This window comes from Notothenia coriiceps, unplaced genomic scaffold, assembly GCF_000735185.1.
Source record: "Notothenia coriiceps isolate Sejong01 unplaced genomic scaffold, NC01 NC01_scaffold00030214, whole genome shotgun sequence".
Classification (NCBI taxonomy): Eukaryota; Metazoa; Chordata; class Actinopteri; order Perciformes; family Nototheniidae; genus Notothenia; species Notothenia coriiceps.
The window spans coordinates 220,668-241,678 of record NW_011362915.1 but is presented as its reverse complement, the minus strand read 5'-3'; the positions used below and the strand labels follow the sequence as shown (position 1 = coordinate 241,678).

The following is a 21,011-nucleotide window of genomic DNA, read 5'->3' as shown; positions in this document are numbered from 1 at the left end:
ATCAGTTGCGCAACTTGCGCCACTTATGTGACAGACAAAAGAGTATGTGACAGACAAGAATAGTCAATTCTAATGTCTAACACTTAATGTGGAGAAAGAGATGTCCTGTATGGGTTGATTGTGCGTTGATCTGTTGGTAATGCCTCTGGGTTCCGGTCGGCATGTAAACAAATGCATAATGCTGCGCTATACTTTGCGGCCTCACCCGGTTGCATAGCGACGCTTATTGTTTAGGTGTCTTTTTAATAAGCAGGCAGTCCTATCATTAGCTAGATCTGATCGATCTGATCGATATGGACATAAACGCGAGTAAAGTCTAATCTGACGGGAGAGAGAGATCAGCTGCTGCTGACGAGTCGACATGCAGCTCTGCCTGATAACATGCAGTGGTGAGCGGAACAAAACACACACTTCAGGTTAGAATATCACACGTAGCTATTTTAATTACCTCTCAAACTTCCTAATCTAGTTATAGATATGTTTAGTTTTACTGTCGGGTCACTCATTACTGATCCGCGAGCTGCATGATACTGACGGGCTGTCAGGAGAGGGAGAGAGCGCTCCGTTTATTATTCCTGTGTTATTGTAAGTTACTGTACACATTTGAATGATGTAGTTAATCTACTATTATTAGTTTGTTTAATATCGAATCATATCAATTTGTTTTAAAGCTCAATAAATAACAAAGAAGACCTTTGACCGGCACTTTTCAAATTGTGTCCGGAAGATTTAAACTTTAACGGACATGTTAACCGGCGAAAAGATATTCTAACGGGAACTCTGATTGCTACACAGAAGTTTCCCCCACACATACTACATGTCGTTCACCCATTCATACAGAGCAGTGTATGTTACTCTAGGAACTAACATGCATACACATTCACACACCGTTGGCCATGCCATCGGGAGCAACTCAGAATTAAGTATCTTGCCCAAGGAAACATCGACATGTTGACTGCATGGGCTGGGATCGAACCCACAACCTTCTGGTTGAAAGACGACCGCACTCCCTCGCAGACACAGTCGCCCCATGCTGTATGTTGGTGTGCCGTGTGCAGCAGGTGAAAGGCATCTTTAAAGCCGCGCACGGAGTGATATGAGAGATTGATTGTCTGGCTTAGCGGTGTCATGATTTTTTAGGACAAATCAGCTGCTATGCACACACTCTTTGTTTGGTATTAATCCACGAGCAAAGTGATGGGAGAGATTTACCGTGGAGGATCAACTCGAGTGGATGGAGAGTATCAAACTTAAAGTTTTATGTCAGCATCAAATTAAACAGAGGTTCTTCACACACTAAATAAAACCTTCAACAAGTCATCTTGTTAGCTTCACATGTGTCTCGATAAGCTTTGACACTTCTACCACATAGATATTGCACAAAAACCCAATGACTCCCATCACTGTAATAGATACTGAATGAAATGGCTGCAACTAATAACACGTTCATTGTCGGTTATTCTCTCGATTAATTGATAGGCTGTTTGGTCAAAAATATCAATCAGCATTTCACAAGAGAATGACATTTTCAAATGTTTTCCACAACTTAAAGATATTCAATGTACTACGGGAGTAAAGGAACCAGAACATAATCCCAGTTAAGAAGCTAGAGTCAGAAAAAAGCTAGGATAAATAAGGATAGGAAAAGGAAATAGGATAATAGTTGACAACTTTGAGCGCTCTACTGTACAAACCCATTAACAGGAGTTAGGATCTAGACTGTATTTTTCGTCATGCACAGCAACTGTGTTGTCAAATTGTTACGGTGCTTTTCCCCCCCGTTGCTATAGTGTAGTTTTACCTTTTTTCGAAGTTAGCTCTGCAGCTGTATAATGTAGAGTAGACAAAGTAGATGTCAATAAAAGAAGCTCAATATCTGCCTCTACCACTCGGTGTTAAATAAACAATGATGGAGGCGAAAACGTTTATCGTCTGATATACAACCTCATTTTCCATCCTGACGGTTAAACATGTTACACTCAAGTTCTCTTAAATGTGAATAAGGAGACCTCTGAGTCTAGCATCAGCCTGTCAGGTTAACCTTACAGTGGACAGTTCAGCATTCAGACAGACTGCTCCACACACACGGAGCATGACGCTCATCACGTGTGTGTGTAGATCATGTTTGAGGAGCAGTAGGCCTCACGCTGAATAAATACTTAGTTTAGACATGACTCAGTTTTGTTAAAATATAAATATCATAGACTGTACGATACATACTCAGTGACTTACAACAGTCTTCAAAAGCAAACCGTATTGTAGAACGGTTGTATTGGATTGCATTGAAAGTGTATCTAATAAAGTGGACGGTGTGGAGCTTATGAGTACAGAGTACTTGTGACTAAACAGTACCTTCTTTGAAAGCATTGGTACGGTCTTCCCTTTAAGCTGGGAAAGCCTCCTGGATGAAATTCCACAATGAGTTGTAAAATGGGAGAGAATTCTAGGCCTCAGCTGAACCAGACGAAGCCCATCTTATATTTCAGGGTTTCTAAAAAAAGAGCACCACTCCCGTTACAATAGTGTCATTGTCTTAAAGTACATATCGGATATACCCGCATGTCCCTTGTTGGCAGAAGATCATTTTATAAAGTCGTTGCCAAGAGCTGCTCTGCTTCTTTGTTCTGCATCCTGTTGAAATGGTCTAATCATCAACCAACAAATTAAGAGGGCTTTAAGGAACAGTCTGTTCTCACACCACCAAGTTCCTTATTCGTGTTTGCCAGTTACTTGAACAGTATAACTATGGGCAGTCGTTCTTTTAAAGGCGGTAAATGGACTGAACATCCAATTAGTGTTTTTCTCAGTTTCCCTCTGTGGCTGGTTTGAGGAGAGTGGGCGACTGAGTGGCCGCACAAGAGGGTTTCATAACAACTGCATGTCTCTGTCATCACAATCTAACATTTTCTAAATGCAAATAAAGCTGGCTTTAGATGTTTCTGATGGTTTCAGCCTTTAAGGTGTTTTCCTCAAGTTTCAGAAAGAGGGGTTAGCAGTAGCACCTCCAGCTGCAGCCTCCCTCGACGTGTGAACGTTTTGTCTCACCATCTTAACATGAGGTAGGATAGATTAATAACGTTCCTGCAGCACTTTGTGCATTTTACAAAGTTTAGTAAATAAGTTTGAGAGAGTTTCTTCTGGGACACAAGTTGTGTTTGTGCTTTGGAATTTATGCTTTTTTTTTAATGATTCACGTTGGGCAGCAGCTTAAGTTTATTTTCATCAGCTAATAATCTGCCAATTATTCTCTCAGAAATCTATTCTAGGGCTGAAACCATTCTTTACCTAACTCGATTATTAAAAATGGTTATGACCTGTTCTGACTTCCTAACACTAGCTTTATGCAGTACATCAACAATACTACTAATTGTGGGAGAAACTTCTGTGTAGCAATGCAGTGGGAGTCACCGACTCAGGAAGGAGACACGGGGAGAGCTGGAGCTTAGATGTCAAACACTGATGGTTTATTTAGGAGCTTCGGCCGGAGGATTCACAAAACAAGTCACAGAGTCAGAGGTTCAGACTTCACGGGAGAGTTGCCACGTCAATTCTGAAGCGCCTCTCTCTTGCTAGACCTTTTTAATTGTTTCACAGAGAGTAATCAACATATTTGAGGAGATAGCCTAAACAGCTGGGAACACTGAATTACTTGCGTCTGACACTTATGGCCTCGAAGATTACACACCTTGGAGTCCACAAACACCGAGAAGGAAGTGTTCCAGCGTTCTCACAACAATAAACCATTTGTGACCGAGAGTTGCCCGGTCAGAAACTAGGAACAACATATGGCTGAAGCAGCCCCATTCCTTAAGGGAGATAACAGACGTCAGGGTTGGTCATAAACGTCAAAGGGCAAAAAGGTTCGATATCTAGGAGTCCAGGAGAATTATTCCCTTACAAATATTGTTTTCAAGTTTATGTAAAAATGTTTGAAAACAATAATGCATTTCATTCTTATTTGTATCACTCAGGGTTTTCAATGACATTATGATGGCATCGGATGCAGGTGTTTGCGTGGTTCTGGTGTTGTTGGACCTGAGTGCAGCGTTTGACACAGTGGACCACGCCATCATGCTAGATAGACTCAGGGAGTGGGTAGGCATCTCAGGGTCTGCCCTCCAGTGGTTTGCCTCGTACCTCTGTTCTCATCACACAGGAGTCCGCTATCCTGCGGCTTGCCCCAGGGTTCTGTTTTAGCCCCCCTTCTTTTGGCCCTTTACATCCCATTAGGCCCCTTAGTTAACAATTCAAGACTGTCTCGTATCACTGTTAAGCAGATGATAGCTGGATATATTTCTCTTTCAAACCCGTCAAAACCCTGATTACATGTCCGTCTGCAATTGAGGAGTGGATGTCAAGCAACATCCTACAGCTCAATGCATCAAAAACGGAAGTCTTGATCTCAGCGGCTGATAACATCGCCTCTAATTTAGCAAACCACCTGGGTTCATTTACGGCTTGTCCACACAGCGGCGTGCGTTGAAGCTTCAACGCTTCTGCCCATTCACTTTGAATGGGGTGACGTCACGCTTCGCCGAACTGCATTGTGGGGAGCGTAGCTACGCGTTGCTCGCGTCAAAACTTTGACGGAAGCGTCAGCCAATCAAATCCCGTTTATGAAAATCTGCCAGTACAACTGCTAGCCAATCAAACCGCGTGNCAATAACAGCCCATACCGCCGTTCAAGTCCCCCTATCATGATGAATGAAAACAATCTGCGTGTTGATGGAATGTACTTTCTTTCTATTGACGAACACGTCCTCATCTTTTGATGGCGCAATTATTTTTATGGACGTGTTCGTCAATAGAAAGAAAGTACATTCCATCAACACGCAGATTGTTTTCATTCATCATGATAGGGGGACTTGAACGGCGGTATGGGCTGTTATTGAAAGTGTTTAAGTGCTGGAAATATGCTCATTGGATAATAGTTTGCAGGGTGCTTTTAATTGCCCCCTTGATTTAATGCAATTTACGTATTTTTATTGTTTGCTCTCTCTCTTTAACGTGCATATACAACGTCATTATCGTGGTCTGCACAAACTTGTCATCATGCGTGTATTCTGCTAACTGCACTGTCCATAACTATTTGATAGGAATACATTTCTAGCCTAGGCTATTTCCTTGTTTTTCGGTGATTTAGTGGGCTCGTTTGTGGGATGTTGCGGATGAGTTTCACCGAGACCGCCTGCTCTGAACAACCAATCACCGTACTGACCGCTTCTAAACTCATGCACGAGAATCGACGTAATCCATAGCATTATCCTTAGTATGAGTAGGTCTCAGCGGCTTTGTGAATAACTTTTAAGAAAAACTCCTACGTAAAATGTTTTAGCGCGAGTTAGGAACACTCCTAGCGGTAAGATAAAATGCTTTGTGAATACGGCGCCTGATCAGGGACAAAAGCCCCTGCAGATATCCGTGATACGGCAGTATAGGCGCAGCAGTACTGTGCCACATCACCACTGCTCGGTGTCAAACACTGAGAAACAGAGCAGGCCTTGTGTCCTGTTTGCAGAGTCGGACCTACTCACCTTTGTGCTTTGCTTCTCCTTCATGATGATTCTTGATAGCAGCACAACCCATATTGGCATTGTAGCTTTCACTGTGAAAGAAAGCAAGAATAGAAAAAGGCACAATTTCAGCCGAGAAATTACAACAAACTGTGTGTCTCCATATCAAACATATTGCCCTTTAAATGGTTGAGAGTACAAGACTGATTACATTTGAAAAGCTACTGGGTCAAAGCCAAGCCAAACACAACACACCTTCATTGTAATGCGTCACTTACTGGCATAGGTTTATCCTGATGGTGTGTGTTACCAACAATGAGACTTAAAAGCCATGAAAACTAGATTCAGCTCAGTAAAAACAACTTTTATCCACATGGACAAAGTGACTTTGAAACTTTAGAGAGAGAGAGATTTATTGACATGGCAGCTGTGCCTCTAAAGTTGTTTCCAAGGACCAACAAGGTTCGTTTAGTTAGTGTGTAGAGGTGATAAAAACAGCCAAGACTAGTTTGATTTTAAGTGTATTTAGGACAAACTATTAGAAGATATGACTATGTTTAATGTGGTATTTAGAAAATGAATTTCAGGTAACAATTAAAATATGATGATATTGGTTAAATAACACAGGAGGTCATAACGATAAAGTGATGGTGAGAGACCTCGTCTTTCCCTCCTCACACTTGCATTTCCAATGTAATTTTAAAAAGAGAGAAAGAACTGTAAATAAGCACAGTTAAAGTTGATTTGACAGGTGCTGTTGAAATTTGAACTCATAAGGAGAAGTGTTTTATTAGCTTCAATGTAGTCCAAGTAGAATTGACACCTCTCTTAAAATAGATAAAAGAGAAAACTGAACAATCAAACTGTCATACAAATCATGACGTATAACCTTCAAACTGTTGTTGTATAAGACTGACAACTGAATTGTATTTCAACTGTCAATTACTGATGGGAACTAATGGAATGAAGCTACACGGTTATTTAAAGCAGGTTAAACCAGTTGAGTGTCAATGGGAGCTGTCATCAGTCATGACAGACTCTGATTTTGAAATATTTTAAAAACATTGTGGTAATACTTTAGACTGCAAATTGTGGTGCTCTAAAACTGTATTGCATTATAATGAACGGTATTTCTTTATTAAGTCCACACGTATTGATATAGAAATGGGTGGAACATAGTTGTACAAACGTATCAGTATAATAGACAGCCTCCAAAAAAAACCTCTGTAAACAGTTTCAAATAATGGTAATTTATTGAGTGGCTGATAACATTTGAACCATCAATATTCACTTAGCCTGTGGGAAAAAGGATAACTTTGGACTGTGAAATGACTTTGATTTGTCAGTTTTGGTTCCGTTTCAGAGAACAGTATTTCCTCCTCTTCCTGCCCAGCGAAAACAATGCATCTTCAAATATGAGGATTTTTTCTGATAAACTACACTAATTTAAGTGTTGACAAAATGTCCAACTTTTTAAATCATACATTGCCTAACAACCGTCAGCTGAAAATGCATCATCAAAAAGCTGAAGATAGGGTACTTGTTCTAAAAACAAATACTTCTTTAGAGGTGTCTTATGGACCATAACGCTTGAAAAATGAAGATGTAGTAGAGATGCAATGCTGTAGACTCAACTACCCAACAGTAAATGAAGGAGTTATAATTATCTCACCCATGCAGCAGTCAAATGCAACATGTGAATCACAGTCAAACACTCAAAGGGAACAACTGGACAATAACAATTGAAACTATATCCATATTGTTTCTATAAAAGTTTGTTTTGGATTTACATTTCCCTCATACTACTTAAAGGTTTTGAATGCATGTATTTTACTTGTAGAGGACAACTTTCACAACGTCGTATTTGAACTTTTCTCCCCTTTAGGATCTTAATACTTCTTCTATGACTGCTTAGGGGAAAACTCAATTATATGAGGATGACATAAAATCAGAAAGCGATCAAAGTTAGAGAAGCGCAACACGGAACAGGTTCAGTCATGGACCCTCCCCCCTGACGTATTAGCTTTAATTAAGTTGGGGAGCTAGCTAACAGTAGCTTGTTAGTTACTCTTAAATGGAGCCTCAAGCGGACCAATTTTAAGTTAGCGGGTCGATGGTAAGTTAATAAATCCTACAAAAGCATGTCTGTTCACGGACGCCACGCTGACCCGGGCCCACAGGCTGCTTTATGTCGGTTACGCCGAGTTGCCCTGCGTTAGCCACGTAGCTAACAACAGCTGACGGTGCGGACACATCATCAAGTTACCAGGTGGCCTTACATTATCTCACACATTCATGCAAACAGGCTGTACTCACCGGTGTGCGCATATGAAACGGGTACTTTCCATATGCTGAAGTGGGCAGACACAGATGCAAAGTATTTTCCGAAAGCTAGAGGCAGGATGGTCCACCGGTAGTAACTGCTCGGCAGTTCTGTTGTGGGGACTCCCCATGCCCGCAGCAGCGGCGGGAGGAACACGACGATAGAGATGATGTGGAACAGAGAAACTGTGACGGGGTACGGGAAATCATTCAGGATGATTTTGTTGACGATGTTGCCCCCTGAGCTGACCGTGTACCAACACACACACAGAAAAAATATCCGGATCCCTTCCCTAACAGGGGGCCGGTCCGCCGCAGCCATCTTCCAGCGCGGAGTGACGAGTCACCGGCGGAGAGTCCGCCTGCACCGGGAGCTGCTCCGCGTCACCCTGACAACAATGGAGCCCAGGCTGCACTTCCGGCCGCGCGTTTCAAAATAAGTCATCTGCAGACATGCGTTTAATGATGGATCCTTCTGAGCCGCATTAAAATTGTAGATTTGGGAAAATTAACTAACTTGTAATAAATATTGTAAAAATTGCCATGTAGGTATTTTCCTGGTAAACAGGTAAAACAGGTTCTAATCAACTTTGCTTGTGACTGTCTGTGCATTTCTATTATTCTTGTTGTTTTACACATATGCACAACATCTAATTGCTTTTATTAATTAACAAAGGGTCATTGAATTGGACTCAATTGTGAATCTGCAGGTTTAATACATTTCTCTTTCAATTTCCAATGTATTCTCTCAGTATCTGAAAAAATAAATAAGAGACCGTTTATTATATTATAAACAAAACACATTAAACGCTCAAACAGACAGGGGAATGTTTGGTATTTTGGGATAAAATATATAATTGAAAGTATAATTAATAAAAAATAGTTGCTAATCATTTTCTGTTGGAATCAGCTTCAAATTCGTCTATAGAGGTGTAATTGCATCAATGACTGTGTTTGTATTTGTTACAATTGCTCATAAGCATAGTTATGTATAGGAGTATCCTAAGAATCAATCAAAAATATAGTTAGCATGCAGAGATTCTGCACTGTGGAAACTATTTTTCAGTTAGATTACAGGAGGTAATTTCAAAGGGCTACTTTTTAATTCCTGAAAAGAAGACACTCACAATTAATTCAGTTTTTTTATTAACACATATCAACATGTCCGCTTAAAGGACAAAGTAGCAAATATGTTCTCGCATGTTTACCGAACACAAAAGGCTAATTTCTGTACATTCACTAAGGCTCCGTCTTTAGGGAAAACACAGGTTTCCATAAGGCAAACAGTCACAGGAATGATATGAAGTACTTTATCCAGCATTTCAATGTAGTTGTCCTGACAGAAGACAAAGATGCAAAACTAGGAGAATATTCTGCTCTGCCATTTCAATACATATTTCACAGCCTTAATACACAGTAAAGGGAAAAGGCAAGTATTAAATAACTTGTTTTCACATTATCAGAATGTGTCATTTTGCAGTTTTCCTGTGTGAAGTAAGTTGGTTTTTAAGCAGTAAATGCTGAACAAAGAAATATAACAATGAAAATGAAAGAAGTCTGAACATGTATATAAACCACAAAATTAATATATAAATGTAAATAAATATTATACTTGACAGCCTTTGACTTCTTTATCAGAGTGCATTGTTCAACCCTCATACAGGCCTTTCTTTCAGCCCAAACTGCACACTCATATCTGGAAGTGATGACACGTTATTTAACAGCATTCAAACCAAACAACACAAGAAAAATATTTAAATGTTTTAAGATTGTTTTTCTTCATGCTAAAAGCCACTGCAGGAGACAGTTGTGCAATGGGGAAACAGCAGTTCTAAAGAGGTGCAATGACGAGTGTTTTGCACAGGATTTTATAGATTTTCTAACACCAATGAGAATGACATACTTAAAGATGGCATTCAATTCAGCTTTTCAAGCTAAACAGCACTTTTCAAGATGCATTAGTAAATGCAAACAAAACCCTCATTAGTACCAATTATGTAGCTTACCAGTCTCAATTGAAAGGTGAAACATTTTTAACACAGATAAGACAAACAAAACTTTAAATTGAAAAATACTGCACTGTGAAATAAATGTAAAATGACACAGAGAATTCAGTAAAGTCACATTCCACAGGTGGTGTGGATTTCCTAAGACAGACCAAATGCAGCTGTGCAGTTTAATGTGATGTCCTCTCCCATACAAAGAATGGCAGGTATGGGGAGCTCAATGTGTACAGTTACTTAATAGTAAGGTAATGCATAGCCTCTTTCCTTTGTGCCGTCCTCACACAATGTTTATGAACTCATAAAAACACTGATTACCTCCTGTGCTCCACACACACCCACGTAGGCAGCACATAGACTCCACTTTCAGCCGCAATGCAAAACTGCAGCTTACACTTAAATAAAAGAGCCTTGACCAACGCAGAGCTGCTCTGCTCAACCATGAAGGCAGCTTACAACTTCCAAACCCAAGCTCAGATTTAATCCAGACAGACGTATGGCAGTATGTTCAACCTGCTCTCATCTCCATGCGGGTCTAAAGAGATGCACTCCGTCCAGTCATACCAAGTACCCTTTGTGTCATAGCAACCGTTAACCCCGGACCAGTGTTGCTTGTGTAATTTGTTCAGGTCTTCGTTGATGACCTCTCTGCTAACCCCAGGTAAATCCCTGACTGGGAGTTCTGGGGCCAGCACGTGTGTTTTCTTCACATCTGTAGTGCGGGGTTCCTCTTTTTTCACAAACTCTTTCAAAAAGTGTGCACCAGGGGTGTTGGTGCCTGACGACGCCAGCACGTTGCTTTGCTGGCTAAGGTACGACTGGATGATTTCGCTCCGTGACAGCGCTTTCCAGTCTGTCTGCTGGAAGGGACTGGGAGGAACTGGGGGATTCAGCTTCGGCTGCTCTGAACACTGAGGTTCCAATCTGACGTCCCCCTCCTGGCAAATCTCCTTCTGGAAGGAGGATTTTATCTGTCCTGTGACAGCGTCAAATGTTAGTCTCCTGTCTTTTAACCTGACTGGTTTAGTGCTGTCTTCTACAGTCTGTCCCTCTGAATGTATCACATGGTCTTTAGGCCTGTTTTTCTGTTTTTTCCTTTTCTCTGTATTGCTAACAGCACCATAAGCTTCCAAACTGACCACATCCCCACAGGAGGAGTCATAGGACTTGAGAAGAGACGTACTGGGAGGCCTGCGCTGAGAATGCAATTCTGAACCATCTGTTTGCAAACCCTGAACACAACCAGTGGAAGGCTGAGAGGATGGCCCCAGCCCAGACGTGTCCCCAGGCCCGGGCCTCACAGTGGGGGTTGGAAGACCTTGTGCTTGTGATGCAGTTTGGTTTACACCAGTTTCCTGATTTGGAGTTTGAGGAGTGTGCAAGGAACAGCCTGGGCTTCTGGGTCGATGCTGCCCTCCAGAGACAGCTTGCTCCCGTCTGGCCTGCTGCTGCAGAACTGATGCTTTTAGCAAAGAAGAAGTGCTAGGAGGCTTGCTGTATCCCAGGGCACTTGGATGAGGTTTGACAGCATTGACTGGGATTTTAATTAGTCTGTCATTGTCCAAAGGCTCTGAAATCTCCTTGTCTAAAGGCTGATGTGTACGAGTATCTTTAAAAATGTCAGCGCTACCACCAATTCCATTGGTTGGCAGCTGTTTGGAGGTTTGCATTTGATCATTTAGAGTCATTTTGGATCTCTTTGCTGGTAAGAGCAGTTCTTCTTTGTGGTCACCCTTACCTTTCCTGGTGCTTGTTTTCTCAACCTTCGGGGAGTAGCAGTTGTTGAAGTCATTTCTGTTCTTCAACTCTGAACCCGTTTTAGCTGATGGTGTGGTGGCAGCTGGAGTGGAGATGCAGGAATGAGCCCCACCATTGGAAGACCATGATGCACCAGTGTGTCCTTTGGACAACATCTCTACCTTTCCTGGCTCAATTAACTTCTGCCAAGTCCGCAGCAGCTTCTTGGCCCTTCTTGCAAGGTCCTCGTTCTTAGTTTTCTTTCGGACATCGTTGATGAGCTTTCCAAGGCGGGTTTCCTTTAAGGAGATAAGATTAGTGGTTAACAGCAATTATATTATGAACGGATTCAGCTGCCATATATTTGGAAAGGACATACTGTAGGACTGAATGTAACCCACCTCCAGTGCCTCTTTGGTGATAGGATATTTCTCCAAATAGGAGATCACCTCCATGACTACCACCATGTTGCATATCTGCTGAAAAGACACATAGCTATATATTACAATCCTCTTTCATCATTATTGTCTTAAGCATCACCATCACAGTGTCCACGTACAGTTGTTGTTATGCAGTGATTCAGAACCTTACAGCCCAACCATACATCAATTCTCCAGAGAGAGAAAGAAAGGCTGTTAAAAAGGTCAAGGCATCATTTGAATAGTCTTTCAAATGTGCACCTGTTTGTAAAGAGTCCATGCATACTGGTTTCAGGCTCACTATGACAAACTGAGATTGCATGCAAATGTGTCCACCCCCCCCCCAGGAGAATACAAGATATGCAAGTAAGAAAGAAGAAAGTGCTGTAATAGTGTCCTGTTTACTTTAATCTGAGCCTGCTTTGCGCCAACTAAAGTTGAGCGATTTTATCATATTTACCATGAAGTTATATAAATGTGTCCACTAGATTGTGTTAATAAGCTTATAGTAATAATCAGTGTAAATATCAATGAGGACTGCTAAATCCAATAATGGATTGATACAGATTTCTGCATGAATGTAATAAACTAACTATATTTATTTGTTATTTATTTGCTCAAAAAATACAATCTTGTGTGTTGGTTAAAAACATTATAATTGAGGATTTCCAATCACCATTCCTGTTTATACTGGATATGAATGACTGTCAGCTACAACACAAAGAATGTGTAGTGTCATTCACAGCCAGGACATCCCAGAGGTCACTTCTTATACCTCTTACACATATGTAAGAGTCACCATTGATAATGACCTCAGCTGGCACACTCTTGTTGCAAGTGTTGAAAGACACCATTTCCACGTATGTGTGATCTAAAATAATATAGAAGATATTAATCAAACACATCATCTCATTAAGTGAACTGCTTTAACTTGTAAACCCAACATTGCCGTAAGCATTATACTAAAAATGGTCATGCTTTCCTTTGTTCTGGTTAGCAGTGAAAACAACTTTTGAGTTAAGTGTTTCACAATAGTATTTTACAGTAGTTTTCAAGGTGGTAATACCAGTGGTATAGAACAATAGGACAGCATAATGCAAAACAATTAGTTTAATATTATTATATTGTTTGACTTTAACAGTATGTTGTACCATGGATCTTGCTAGAAAACATGACAATCTCATCAACTGCATTATAGTGACAGAGGAGATTATAATGTAATCTATTGCCTTGATCTCACTGAAACCCTAATTAATCAGTGTCTCTAGAACCAAAAGGTCTCTGTTACCACTTTCTCCCTCACGTCTTTAGTCTTGAAGCGTTTTAAGTGAACACAAAAAAAAAAACTTGGCTACATCAACATTAGCCAGCTAGCAAGCCATTGGAATGCCTGTTAGTTACTTGAGCTAACCTGTGATGTTAGCAAGCTAATTAGCAAGAACATTATAAGTGAAAGCCCCCACTTTGTCAAGTCAGCTTGGCCTTGTTATCTGCCTCTACGCACCCAGTTCGTCCTTTGGAAAGTACCGGTTATACTCACATTGCTCTGGCCGTCGATGGCCAGCAGCAGCCGGTCTCTCATCAGCTGCGGAGTGGCTGGAGTTGCTGTCATCGCCCGGCGGTGAGAGGGTCAGGTCGGACCCAGACAGCAGAATCCCCCGAAGAGGCGGCGGTGCGAAACCTGCCGACCCTCACAGGCCCGACGACAGAGCTTCTCTGGGAGTAAGCACCATGTTTTATGATGCTTTTATTGTTGTTTTCATTCGCCGCCGTTACGTTTTAATATGACGAGAACAGAAAATCCTCTCCAGGAATCGGCTACCCCCCTCGGCTGGTAGCCTCCTCCTCCTCTGCCTTCTCATCCGGCTTTTTGTCAAGCGGTCGCGCAGAGCATGATGGGAGAATTTTACGTAACCAATTGTTCACATTCGCAAGAGATAAAATAAATAAATAATATAAAGACAAAGCAATATTATAATTCCGTGGTATAGGAATACATTATCTAAAAAATAAATTCAAAGAGGAGTAAGATACAAATAAATGGACTTTCAATTTCAATCACTTCCATTTATTTGCATTGCTTTATTTTATGTATTATATTTCGTCTACTCCTCAGGCACTGCTAAATAAAAAATGAAATACATGTGCATGTTAATGCTCGCTTTAAGCTGCCTTGTTTTTTTCTGAATTGGGGTTTGAATAAAGAGGGCAACAAAGGTATTGTGTCTATTGCATTTATTTGCCTGCTTCTCCACACCTAACCCTTAGCAGTGGCTCTCAGTCCACACAAAGAAACCCCGATTCAGTTTATTTCCATCCATACATTAAATGTCATCTGCCAGTGGGTTCAAATCTGCAACCTTTTTCGCTCTGAAGAGACAATCATCATTGTCAGTGGCATTTTAAAGTCACATATTCTAAGTATGTTAATCTATTGTATATAAACTGCACTGTACAGTGTAATACATTTACAGTACATAGAATATACAGTTATTATCCGTATTAAGTATTATAAGGGGTTCTCATAATGACATTAATAGTCACGTCAGGGCCAATGCCCATTTGAGTTAATGAGGTCAGATCGTATGTTCCTTGTCCCAATACAGTCAAAACCATTTTTTCAAGTCAATAAACAGACATTGCATAAGAAAACTGTGTATTTTTATTGTTAGGAATAAGAACACATTTACATTGTAGGGCTTAAACATTTAGTCATAGCACAGGTGCCCCCGAATAAAGGAAAAAGTGATATTTTTTCCAGATTGAAATAAGGGGCAAGCTGATGAGTACATTTGGACATGTTTGTACAGAGGGGATGTAGGGTTCTGTAAGTGACAGATCATTTTGACTCACATTAAATCTAGTTCCCTGCAGCTTTTTCAGCTTATTTAGCAAGTTTTTAATCCTGTAAGTGAAGGCTGTTTATAATTTTCATCTCTACTGTTTCAAAACTGATATGCTGGAGAAAAATGCTCCTGTTCAATATTGAAGCCCATGGGCACAAGACAATACATGTCCAGCAATGGCACGTGTGCTGGCGTAGATACAGTTCAACCAAAAAGGGTACAAATGTAACAACTTCTATAAGACAAAAATAAATACAGTGATTCATAAATTCCAGTACAGCCGGAAGCAGATTTATGATTTTGGGTTGTTAATAAAAAATGAACCATAAATACAATTGTAAGGGCCAAAAGAACAGTAAACTCCAGTTTAGAAGAAGTTTATAGCATCCACCCTAGAAAATCAGCATCCTGATGAAAGTCCAGTTCACAAAGCTGGATCATGACCCAAACAATCTGTGAGGATTAGAGACATGCAGACAGTTAGAAGAGCAACAACTTCAGAGCCTATTTTAAGGAATGTTAAAAAAGGTATTCTGGCACATGTAGGAAATCACAAATTGGAGCACAGTTAAACCAGATTTACGAGGAAAAGAAAGCATAAATACTTTAAATAACTATGCCAGTGATATCACACAAATGTTTCTACACTAACTTGAAAAAAATGAATTCAAAAGATAATTCTTATTGGAAATAAAGCATTGTTTTATTCTAAAAATAAACATTATTTCAACAGTTATTGTTATTATTATTTTAACTATTAAAACATTTTTACAACATCACAAAACAATGACTTTGTTGTATTTGACGTAGGTCCCTTTTTTATTTAGACACTTGTTATAATGAATATATATAGAACTTACACTGATACATCAGTGTTTACCTACACAGACAATATGCATGTATGTGATGAACACACATTATCTTGTAATGTTTTGACAGTAAGAACTATCCTTTAAAGTAATATTTTAGTTGAGAGACTGCCTCTTAAAACATTGCAGCCTGGTCGAAATCAACAAGTTCAACCATTACACATCTACTTGCAAATGAGTAGCATCAACTCAGGGTGGAATACTCACACAATCATGCAGAACATCATGAAGATGTTCCATAGAGCAATGAAGATACGAAAGTACCGGAGGCTGAGCAGGAAGTCTCTGATGTTGTCACCTGAAAAACAGATCCTTTGAGAACTGCATTCACCTGTGACATACATATTTTACTCTTTGACACAGACAAAAATGACACACCTGTTGTGGGTGATCTGGACTCATCTCCGAATCCTTGTTGGGACTCCTTTCTTTTGCTGTAAAACATCCACAGTCAACCTTTAACTGATTGATTGTTCTATTTATTTTTAACCTCACATGCGAGCATTGTAGCTGTTGTACAAAGTGTGACAGTAACTTTAATACTCACAGCTTGAAGTTCAGCACAGCTCCTGCATTGACCAGTAAGGTCCTGGAGGACACGGAGAGAGAACTGTTTGTTATTTACCTGTTCAGCTAACGTTAGCTGCTGAGCTGGCATTAGCACGGAGCTAGCTTGTTATTTAGCTTGGCCTATCGCCATCTTACCAGCAATACAGTGCATGATAACACACACAAATAACATTTCAATTATGTAATTGTGTACTTGTATGTGAGTGTCAAATAAATTACCCGAATATCAACAGATCCCCGATCATTTTGCTCACATCACATCAGAGAGACGCCTTACTTCCGTGTTCGCCACGCAACCAAGAATGTGACCAATGCCGTTTCAGAATTCTGTCGTGGTGTTTTGTGCCCTGATGCTAGACTGACAGGTCGTTCCTGCCAGGCAGTAGTACGGTTGTGTCTTCAGATTCATCTCGGACAATTCATGTTTGTTTTTTAAAAGTGTGGATTCCTACCAATAATTCATTTAAAGCTAATATGCAATGGGTCTAGTCAATCAAAAACTTACAAAATAGTTCGTAGTTTGATGTTAATATTATTGGACTTATAAAACACTATATTTAAGTCATACTCATTTTAGGCCAATAATTAAGAGATAACCAGTATTTCTTTCAGAGAATGGGGAAAAGGCATTGTAACATTAAGACCGTCATTATGGTAAGAACTATTTAGATTCGGGTTAACCCTTCTAAGGGGGTGCGTTGTGACAATGGAATAGTTAAATGTAGAGTCCATTATATTAGCATTTAGTGTTAAAGGGTATGATTAGAGGCAGGTCGGGGTGAATGAGATAACCTGCCGAAACTTTCAAAGCTAAAACTAGGACAAATTCTCCATTTTCATTTCATAATACATTCTATCTGATCCATGTGCGCCACCTTGAGACAAGAAGCGCAATAACAGCTGCAAGTTCAGAACTGCAGAGGGTTGCTGTTTTTTCTTCTTCATTAAGCTCATTCTAAATTATGTTACATGCGATATTAGAATATTAAAATATATTTTTAATAAAGTCAGACACTATCCCTCGTTAATTTGCATTATTTAAATTAGCATTTCGTCTTGCAATATCACAGAAGCATCTTGATTTTGGTGATTCAAATAAGGAATGTAAAAGGAGAGGAATAATTCAGACGGACAAATAAATGTTTATCCATAAATGTCAACTTGACTACATTTACATTTTGAAGATAGACCAAGATAGACCCACTAGGTTTTTAATTGTGAGTAATGTCTACCCTCTGGTGGTGGCAGAGCTCATTGCTTTCATTGTTATTCTCCTCAAGGATTAAAAACCAAAATGAGCAAAAATAGAAAATTGTTTGATTAAATGTATGTAGATCAAATACATAACATTGCCCTGCTGTTTTTGTGTGGTATAGTATATACATAATTAGCCTTTAATTAAAAAAAAGGATTGCATCATCTGAGAATGTAAACAGCAGGTGATATCGCCACATGGCGGTGGTGAGTCTGCAGCCTCCGTGCAGGATCCGGATGAAGAGGTTTGGGACTCTTTATTGTCCGTGTTAAACCATGCACACTTGTCTCATTCTCTTTTGTGTTTCCAGGCTACAATCACTTCAAATCGCGTATTGTATACAGTCTATGATTGTAGCTCAGGTAAATAACGAGTTTGTCTATCGACAATGCACACACGAGGAGAAGCCCTTTGTTTTGCCAATGTCCAGCAGCCCTGTGTGGTGTAGAAAGCGGAGCAGCTGGCACGGAGCGCGTGAAGCTGCTGCTGCTGAGGCTGTGCAGATGAAAGGTATTAATAGCAGGGCTTGAGTGTCACAGGCTTTCACTGTCGAGACCGGGGGGCTTCGTGGAGAGTCAGTGGACCGGGTTTTTTGGGGGGGCTTTACGAACCAGATTGCGCAGTTGGAATACAAAACAAACACACAGACACTCTCTGAATACCATAGAAGCAACATGGAGGTCCTGGCAGCTCTCAATTTGGGCGATATTGCCCAAGTTTTCTCAAAAATGGGAATGTTTCCCGTGTTTGATGTCGCTTATTACATCGTGTCCATCCTCTACCTCAAGTATGAGCCAGGTAAGTGTGTTTTACACTTTTGTCTTTGCTTTTTTCTCCTTCAGATTATTCACTTGATTATGATGATTATGATGCTTATTTGATGAAAAGGATTTTCTATAATCTGTTCTGCTTGATATACTGGTAGGTTATAAAGATGTAACATACTTCACACTCACCAGACCTGAACATAAACATTCATTTATTTACAACCAGCCAAAAAGTAAACATATACTTAGAATAACATATTTTATAACATGATAATTCAATATTTTATCCTTTTGTATCTAAGATTTTTTTTAAACGGTCATATTCGTGTGAGACATTAATGGTAGATGTAATATTGAGTTGATTTTCTGTGTATACATTGCTGCAATATCCCTATAGGGACTTTCTGCTTCCCTATATCTGTTATAGTACCCAGTCCTTATAAAGCATGACCTGTTACATAAACTCCAGCAGGAGCACTTGCTGCTCAGCCTGCTCGGTGTGAGGATATGTCTGTTGCAGCACCAGCATGACCTCATTATTACTGAGGAAATCACCAGAGTAGATTAAATCTATTTGCTTTGGGTAAAGCCTGATATTTTCCAAGATATTGCTTCTTTGAGCAACAGAGCCTGAAGAGCATGAAACCTGAGAGAAATGCCTTTGCATACCAAAGACTTAGGCAATAAATAGAAGGTCCTGAAATAGACAGAGTCAGTGGGCCTCTGAAGCCCCTCTGCTGTACGCCTTTAGGCTGCAGTTGGGTGTGAATGTTAAACAAGAAATAAGCTGTTTAACTAGCCGCCGAGCATGACCTTAGGTTTGTATAGCTTTAAAATTACTAACCTCACAATAAAGAAAAAGTTCACTGTGGCATGAAAGTTCAGTCATTGTCGGCTCATTTGGTCTCAGTTGACCCTCCAGTGAAGAAGGTGGGAACACCAAATACATCTCAAACTCAGAACCAAGATGTCCATCAAATCTTCCAGAAACATCTTGAACAACATATTTCATGTGCGCTTTGTAACCAAATTATTACAATATCGCACACAATTTCCTCAAAAATGTTGCTCAAGTTGCTTTCAGGGAAGATAATCTATATATGAGCTCTTTAGAGAAAGTTATGGGATACTATCTGTTTTTTCTTCTTCAAACAGTATGGTTCTAGCCCACATGTGTCAAACTCAAGGCCCGGGGGCCAAATCAGGCCCATGGTGGATTACATTTCTAATTACTATTAGATCTGGCCTGCCGGTATATTGCACGCACACCTTCACTCAATCCTGAGGATTTCCTCAGCTCAGAGCCTGACCCCAATCATTGATGAACTTGCACCCAAGATGAGATGCCAAGTATCTGGCTTGAACTAGCATCACAGCAGCAAACTAAGTTTCAATGGATGTTTCCTTTTGCACTTTTTTTCTTGCGACAACAGGGCATGTTTGTTTTTTTCTTTGAGGGAAATTGTTTTTTTGAGCTGTGTTGGCCTGTGGAAAAATGTAATCATAAGAAATGACTCCGGAAAAGCTGCAGATAGAGCCATAAGAAATGAATGCAACTGATTATTTAATGTTGTTTTTATAGGCAATAATTTAAGCTTTGTTAGTTCCAGGTTTAATATGTGCAATAAGTTCATTTCAATAAGTTTTGCAATAAACATTGAACCAGTCCGGCCCTCCACGAGTTTGACACCCCTGTTCTAGCCTATTCTCAATTTCTCTTCATCTTTGATTTGCTTTTGGGGTTGCTTGTTACTATAAGGGTGAAATAAATAGATTAAAAATTGAATAAAATGTTTGAAATGAACTATTCCATTTATCTCGTTTGGAGATGTCTGTTGAGTCAGCATTGATTGAGTCTTCAGACTTAACGTTTGAAACGTTTGAAATAAAAAAAGGAAATCTTCTGGTTTGAAGTTGGAAAGAAGTGATCTCATTAGTCTTCTGTGGCTCTCTTATCCCCCTAAAGCTATTCCCTCAAGGCTACATTAAACACTAAAAGCATAACACACATGAACATACAATAGTCGATTGCAGCGGTCAATGTAGGCACCAGGTTTTTATATGGAAGAAGAATGGAGTAAAAAGGATGATAACTCTGGTTCTACATTTGTTGTTGTTGTTGTTTTTAAACTGTTCATGAGTCAAACAGTGTTTTAAAAGTGCAATGCTTGATGAGATGAGTCATCTTTAACAATCACAACTGCTGTAATTTGCTTATTTGAAAGAACACATGCAAACAGTTGTGCATAAACAAAGTTATGTGCATGCCATATATATAAAGTTATTACTGTCCTCAAGTTTAATAGTGTCAAAAAGCACATGTGATTCTGTAGCACATATCTCTCATAGAAGAGGTAAAGAAGAATGGCTTACTTTATCGTTAAAATATATGATATCTTTTGTAGCAAATGAAAAGCAGGGTCAAACATTCTGAGACAGTTAATTGATATAATCAGCATTTGTGTCTGTTTAAGAGTTCAAATCCATCCATCAGAGCTCAGGGCAGCTGTAACACGTGGCTAACAAATGACTTCATGGCTTTACTTCACATCTCATTTTACAGTCAAATGCATCCTGGTGCCAACATTTGCCAGATCTTTTTCTGTTCGCCCTTCCCTACATGTAGTTGAGCGTAGAGTCCTAGTTCACAGTACACGTTAGAAGAAGGAGAGCACATGAATGAGTTGGGGGGGTCAATATGGGGGGGGGG

General features: G+C 39.9%; 4 protein-coding genes across 8 annotated transcripts in view; 1 reads left to right on the top strand and 3 right to left on the bottom strand.

Annotated features, from left to right (window-relative positions):
* slc35e1 (solute carrier family 35 member E1) overlaps positions 1–8,221 on the bottom strand; it is a 15,185-nt gene extending 6,964 nt beyond the window's left edge. Inside the window, exons 1-2 of the mRNA XM_010787251.1 lie at positions 7,830–8,221; positions 5,535–5,605 (exon numbers count right to left, since the gene is read on the bottom strand). Coding sequence (XP_010785553.1) covers positions 5,535–5,605; positions 7,830–8,157 — 399 coding nt within the window. The 5' untranslated portion in view covers positions 8,158–8,221. The remainder of the gene's footprint in view (positions 1–5,534; positions 5,606–7,829) is intronic.
* Positions 8,222–8,970: 749 nt separating this feature from the next.
* Positions 8,971–13,850, bottom strand: LOC104959367 (mediator of RNA polymerase II transcription subunit 26). Of its 5 annotated transcripts, none has more exons than XM_010787246.1 (3): positions 13,535–13,850; positions 11,977–12,054; positions 8,971–11,874 (listed from the first exon to the last, which is right to left on the bottom strand). In XM_010787246.1, exons 1-3 carry the CDS (start codon positions 13,604–13,606, stop codon positions 10,318–10,320), a joined length of 1,707 nt encoding a protein of 568 aa, XP_010785548.1. In that variant the 5' UTR covers positions 13,607–13,850; the 3' UTR covers positions 8,971–10,317. The 5 variants fall into 5 exon arrangements, with proteins under 5 accessions (XP_010785548.1, XP_010785549.1, XP_010785547.1 ...); XM_010787247.1 differs by having other exon boundaries at positions 11,977–12,051; XM_010787245.1 differs by lacking the exon at positions 13,535–13,850 and adding an exon at positions 12,807–12,978 and having other exon boundaries at positions 11,977–12,051.
* A 788-nt stretch (positions 13,851–14,638) lies between these two features.
* On the bottom strand, positions 14,639–16,679 carry smim7 (small integral membrane protein 7). Its single transcript, XM_010787244.1, has 5 exons — positions 16,499–16,679; positions 16,257–16,298; positions 16,088–16,143; positions 15,917–16,007; positions 14,639–15,293 (listed from the first exon to the last, which is right to left on the bottom strand). Exons 1-5 carry the CDS (start codon positions 16,522–16,524, stop codon positions 15,278–15,280), a joined length of 231 nt encoding a protein of 76 aa, XP_010785546.1. The 5' UTR covers positions 16,525–16,679; the 3' UTR covers positions 14,639–15,277.
* A 1,119-nt stretch (positions 16,680–17,798) lies between these two features.
* tmem38a (transmembrane protein 38A) overlaps positions 17,799–21,011 on the top strand; it is a 12,626-nt gene continuing 9,413 nt past the window's right edge. The window contains exon 1 of the mRNA XM_010787263.1: positions 17,799–18,332. Within this exon, the coding sequence (XP_010785565.1) occupies positions 18,209–18,332 (124 nt within the window). The 5' untranslated portion in view covers positions 17,799–18,208. The remainder of the gene's footprint in view (positions 18,333–21,011) is intronic.